We start from the raw sequence: 6,000 nt of genomic DNA, 5'->3' as shown, positions 1-6,000 counted from the left end.
ACACTGCAAGCCAATATCTTAGAAAGCAAGCGAGATCTTTCCAGTTACGAAAGCAGCGTTATTACTACATAAGCCCAAAAAAACACAACAGACAAACAAACTGCAAGTGACATTTCGCTGTAGTTACTGAGACCATGTGGGTGAGGTGACAGCGGCAATGCAGCTGGCTCCGCGGGGACACGTTAGAGGACACTGGAGAAGAAGAAGAGGCTGCAGGCATACAGAGAAGTCGAAAGCGGCCCACCTGAGTCTGTTGAGGGATATTTACAAAGCTTGGATCCCGTGGTCCAACACTGACGAATCGGTTTGCGGGGGAGGTGCTGGGTGTCGAGTAGGCTGTGAAGGGAAGGGACACATGCGTTGAGGAAGCGGCACTAGATTGCACACGAACAACACCAAAACACACTGTCTCAGAGCCACCTAAGCAGATGTTTAACATAGAAATGTGCAAACGTTTTAGAGAGCGAGAGTTTGTTTTTCGACACTGGAAAGGTTTGGGCTTAATGATGGGGATATAAACACATAGGGGACTGGGCTGCTGGGAGGGGGGATGGCCACAGCACGGGCTCAGGGAAGGTGTGCTGGGCCACCTGGCTGGCTCACCAGCCTGAAGGAGAACCACTACAGGCCTTTCCATGATGGGCTGTCACAGGAGCCTTCTGCAGGTCCTGACTGTTCGCACTCAAATGGAGTATTATTTCACATGGAAGTTGCTGGAGCAGTCTCCCGTTGTGTCTGGTGGGGGACTACAGTGCACTGTTACCTGACGGGTCTCTCTGAGCATCTTTTGCGTATCACAGACTGGTTTGGGTTGGACAGGACTCTAGAGATCATCTTGTTCCAACCCCCCTGCCATGGGCAGGGACACCTTCCACTAGACTTCTACTAGTCTGGTATCTTTATTTTTAACAGAGTTTTGTATAGCAATGAATTTACTAAAGCAAATTAACAGAACCAGACCCTTATTTCATGCTAATCCAGCATTCTCTTTCCATATAAAGTTTCGGTTTTCATACTGCTGTGGTCTGCACTCTCTAAAATGTTCACTTGATGTGTTTGACAAACTAGGAAGATCCTTTCGGTAAAAAATTAATGGGCTGCAGTTTCACTGGGGTGGTAAGTGCAATCAGTCTGAAGGCTGAAGCTGCCTTTAAAAACTGGAGTGGCTCCCATAAATGTAAAGCTATTAAATGCAATGCAAGCCAAGAACCCAGATTACTTCCAAACTTGAAGTACTTTAATGATTTTATTGTTGCATTATATTCTCCACTGCAACTGTCCACAATGCCACATACTTCCAAAAGCTTTCAATGCATTTTTAGTCTTCCTCTCATTTGAGCCCTCCATGCAATCTTCTCCTTTCTTCAGTTCTCTGCATGTTTAGATCTAAATTCAAATAACCTAAATAGATGCCTTAATACAAACAGGGATCCTGTCTATTTTAAATATATTTATAGGAATTCATTCTGCTGCATAAAATCCCTAGACAATCTAACTATTCAACGAAGAGACAAAAAAACAATGTTAAAAGGGAAGTTACTTGCCAAATTCCAGTCAGGCTAAATATAATTTTCAGGCCTCAACTTTGCAGAAAAATAAAGTGAGTTAAGAGTTGGAGAAGACACTGAGTTGGCTGTGTAGAGGAAACCATGTTGCCTTCCTGAAGGCAAATTTTTGGTGAAAAGGGACTACACTGAAGGAGCCTTTGGTTTAAGACTGTGCTGAATCAGATCAATACTCCACCTTACCCTCTGTTCTCTCTCTTACAGAGGCCATAAGAAAAGTGCCAAAACAGGTCATGAATTTACCTTCTCCTATTCTTTCCCACCTCTGATTCTTTCAGCTCAGGGACTCCCGGTGTTTAATAGCCTTCAAGGGGTTTCTCACTGATGAATGTCCTCTCTGCCCTTGGACCCATGTGAGCATTCTGCATCCCACAATGCCCTTGGGTGAGGAGTTCCCAAGCCTGGGGAAATGGAGAACCACATCCTTCCTTTTCCTCTCTACCCAAGTCTGACAAATGTCTCATGATGCCTCCAAGCTCTTACAACTACATCAGACAGCTTTCCTTTCTCAGACAGCATTCCCTGAAATCATCCCAGGAACTGCCCATCTTCATTTCCTACTGATACAAGGGAAGATAAGGCACTCCTGGCTTTTAAGAATGAATTCTTCCTACTTGTTTCTGGTGAGGTGAGCTTTTCTCTGCAAGGAGCTAACACTTGCAAAAATTATGCAAGAAACACCTCTCCTTCACAAAGTTTTAAAGGACTTTTAAGTGCACTGGTCCTTCTTTCTGAGATGGTTCTGCAAAGCATGGTGCAGCTTGAGCGTTAGATTATGAGCAGGTACTCTGGGTGTTACTCCTGTCTGCAAATTAAGGAAGAAATTAACTGTGCAGATCTGGTGAGATGTTCTCCTTCCCTTTTTACCATGTTAATTTGCTTAATAATTCAAAGAAACCACACATTTGCAAAGAGGATCTCTGTTGCTAGTGCCATGTATTAACATTCTTCAGTACTGTTTTATGCTGAGGTATTTTTTTTAACTAACTAATGAGGCCTATGTTGTGCAGACTAAAAATTCCTTTTGCAGTGGGGAAAATTAACTTCAAACTCAAAAATCAAACATCTGTTGTTTGGTTCTTCTGGTCTACTTTTAAGGAAGCAGATTGAGTGGAGAGGCCATTTAATCCCTTGGAGCAGGTAAGTTCCACTCAGAAGGGAAGGAACTCAAGATCTTGTTTACAGTTCCCTGTTGGCAGATACTTTTGCTGTGATATTTGGTAGCAAATCAAAGGGAAACCAGTGAAATGCTGTGTTAAATGGCTTCTCTGTTCAAACAAAAATCTGAAAGCATTTGAAAACTGTATAATATGCACAAAAGTCCCCCCTAAGCTCACTGGGTGAGTTGCTATGTATACCTTTCTTCCGCTCCAAACGATGTTTAACTTGCTTTCTGAAAATACTCGGATGTCAGCTTGGTATTTCCTTAAGGTCATATAAATGCATTGCTAGAGCCAAGAAGGAAGAGCACCAAAACTCCATATATGCAGAGGATTTACACTGGCCTCTCCCAAACTGCTAGTCCAACTTCACTGTAAAATGTCCTGAGATGTTTGCAGATTCGAACAGGACATTTTGGCTTGGATATTAAGTTGACATGGAACAAACAGCAGCAGTGACTCCTCGTTCAGTTAAGGGAGCAGTACTAAGTGTTGCTTAGGCCATCAACAGCATGGCTTCTACTCTATCTTACTGTCTTCATAGAAATGCCCTTGTGTGACATGGAGGTGGGATTCCTGGAAGTCTGATCCTGAGACTCTGCTCTGAGTTAGGATGGGGCAAACTGTTCTCACTGGTTAAAGCTGTCTCATATTAAATTATATTATAGTATACACAGGCTAAGCCTATGGTGGGGAAACTCCAGCTTGGGAAAAGCCAAAGCATGAAAAGGAATAGGAGCCAGAGGTCTCTTAGGCAGATCTTTTCCTGATCTTTATCAGCTATGCTCCATGGGAATGGCACAGACCTACATGAGTTTACACCATCTGATAGCTGTCTCATTGGGAATGAATAGAAACATCTTCCTGCCCAGCCTGGTCTTTCTGCTACTGGAATTCACTACGGATTGTCTGCAACATCATAGCCCATAGCCAAGGAAGTGAATGTGATGCCACAAATTTGCTATGATGCTTCACTTCAGGAACAAGCAAAACAGGAGCTGGCAGAGAAAGAACATTTGCTCACACAGACAGCTTTGATATTTAGCCAAAATGGCAAGAAATCGTATGAAAGACAAGACAAACAAACAGTTTTGGGAATGTCATGTATTTTAAAGTTGCCTGCAGTAGGAGAATGTTAATTTAAAATATACTTTTCTGAAATAATTACTATTAAGTATAGGAGTGTGTAATTTATCATGGTTCTGGATTAAAAGGATAAACTTTTTGTTGGTAAAGATGATTTGGGTGAGTGATGACAGAATGTACTAAGAGGTCTCTCTTTACAGACCAAAATGACAGGTACATGTGTTTGATAAGGAGAATTGTCCTATTTCTCAAGGGACCAGGAGTTACTTTAGCTGTTGTGGATCTGTAGCAAGAGGATTAACTGGAGGAACACAGTGCACTACAGCAATTCCTACTGCAGTGCATTCTGCAGCTGAGTATCGAGAGGGAACTGCAAATTCTAGCAAACTCAATGATACAACCATCACCCTCCTTTTTCTGGATGGGGAAAGGAGTGAACAGAAAACTATAATGGCTTGCCCAGAGGGAGCTCAGTCAATGCATAGCAGAGGAAGGGAGAGAAAGCCAATCTGCTTATAGAATCATGGAATCGTTTAGGTTGGAAAAGACCTTTAAGATCATCAAGTCCAACCACTAACCCAGCACTGCCAAGGCCACCACTAAACCATGTCCCCAAGTGCCACATTTACAAAGCTTTGAAATCCCTCCAGGGTTGGGGACTCTGCCACTGCCCTGTTCCAGTATCTGACCACTCTTTCTGTGAAGAAATCTTCCCTAATAGCCAACCTAAACCTCTCCTGTGCAACCTTTGGCCATTTTCTCTGGTCCTATCTACTTGTTATGTGGGAGAAGAGACCAACCCCCACCTGGCTGCACCTCCTGTCAGGGAGTTATAGACAGCAAGAAGGTCCACCTGAGCCTCCTCTTCTCTAGGCTAAGCCCAACCCCCACTAACTCCCTCAGCTGCTCCTCATCAGACTTGTGATCCAGATCTTTCCCCATCTCTGTTGCCCTTCTCTGGACATTTTCCAGCCTCTCAATGGCTTTCTTGTTGTGAGGGGCCCAGAACAGACCCCAGGATTTGAGGTGCCTCACTAGTGCCGTGTACAGAGGGACAATCACCTCTCTAGTCCTTCTAGCCACACTATTGCTGACACAAGCCAGGATGCCAGTGGCCTTCTTGCCCACCTGGGCACACTGTGGCTCAGGTTCAGCCTCTGCTGACCAACACCCCAAGGTCCTTTTCCCAGTAGATTTCCAGCCACTCTGCCCCAAGCCTGAAGCACTGCAGGGGGTTCTTGTGACCTAAGGGCAGTACTCAGCACTTGGCCTTATGAAACCAGTACTACAGCCACAAGATCATTCTTCTCATCCTGAGACAAATGCTGTTTAACACAAAAACTCCTTCGTGCAAAGGGACATTAACCGATGATGAATTTGCCCAACAAGGGAAAATAAGCTAAGTTTTCCCCCATGTAGACTTGTGAACCTTAGAAAATGACATCTAGTTTAAAAAATTTTTTCAATTCATGGTACAGGATGGCAGTATCTTAGACTCTGCACTGGAACAACGGCCACAAATTCTAATGCTCTGATTCAGTTATGAGAGCGATAAAGGCCAACTGGCAGGGAGTGGAGGTGGTGTTTGCTTTGAGCAGTGAGATATTAAACCCCAAAACTGTCAAGTTCAAGAAAATACTGTGGTGTGCTTGTTACGGGTTATCAACTAAAGAAAAACAAGATCTGAGATGAGATAAATTATGGGACTGTTTCTGATACCAAGGATGTGTTCTACTGAAAAAGCTTTTTGTGGAGGAAAAACGAACCCTCCCTAACCTCATGAATCCCATCTCCATTGTGTCATCTCACTGAGGAAAATGCTGTCTTTCCAAAGGGATAGGACTCACAGCTGAGATTTTCAACTCCCAGAGCATGCCTGGCCACCCAGTAGCATCAAATCCCCAGTGTGCATCTCCAGGGGCTCTTCCTTCCTTGGACAGCACTAATGTTCATGTTTTGGTTAATGTCACAGCTGGAGAGTTTCACTATTGCTCTGAGAATCATTAACCACCTTGTTGTGATTTTTAGTTCTTGTTCCCAGGAGGCCATGCTGTATTGAACAGCTGCTCCTGGCTCCTGCACCCCTCAGGAGGGCCATATTCCAATTTTTGGTTGGGCTGTGACTGCATTTTGTTTCTGCTGAGGGCTTTCTGCTAGACCAAAAAAGGGAAGGAGAATGGAGCAAATGC

General features: G+C 43.9%; 1 protein-coding gene across 1 annotated transcript in view; it reads right to left on the bottom strand.

The window, feature by feature from the left end:
- Window positions 1-244: 244 nt before the first annotated feature.
- Window positions 245-6,000, bottom strand: part of NFIA (nuclear factor I/A) — a gene marked incomplete at both ends in the record, with an annotated part of 87,473 nt that continues 81,717 nt past the window's right edge. Inside the window, one exon of the mRNA XM_009072021.1 lies at window positions 245-336. Within this exon, the coding sequence (XP_009070269.1) occupies window positions 245-336 (92 nt within the window). The remainder of the gene's footprint in view (window positions 337-6,000) is intronic.

This window comes from Acanthisitta chloris, unplaced genomic scaffold (genome assembly GCF_000695815.1).
Source record: "Acanthisitta chloris isolate BGI_N310 unplaced genomic scaffold, ASM69581v1 scaffold12800, whole genome shotgun sequence".
Classification (NCBI taxonomy): Eukaryota; Metazoa; Chordata; class Aves; order Passeriformes; family Acanthisittidae; genus Acanthisitta; species Acanthisitta chloris.
The sequence above is the reverse complement of the archived record's forward strand: the minus strand, read 5'-3'. Positions and strand labels throughout refer to the sequence as shown.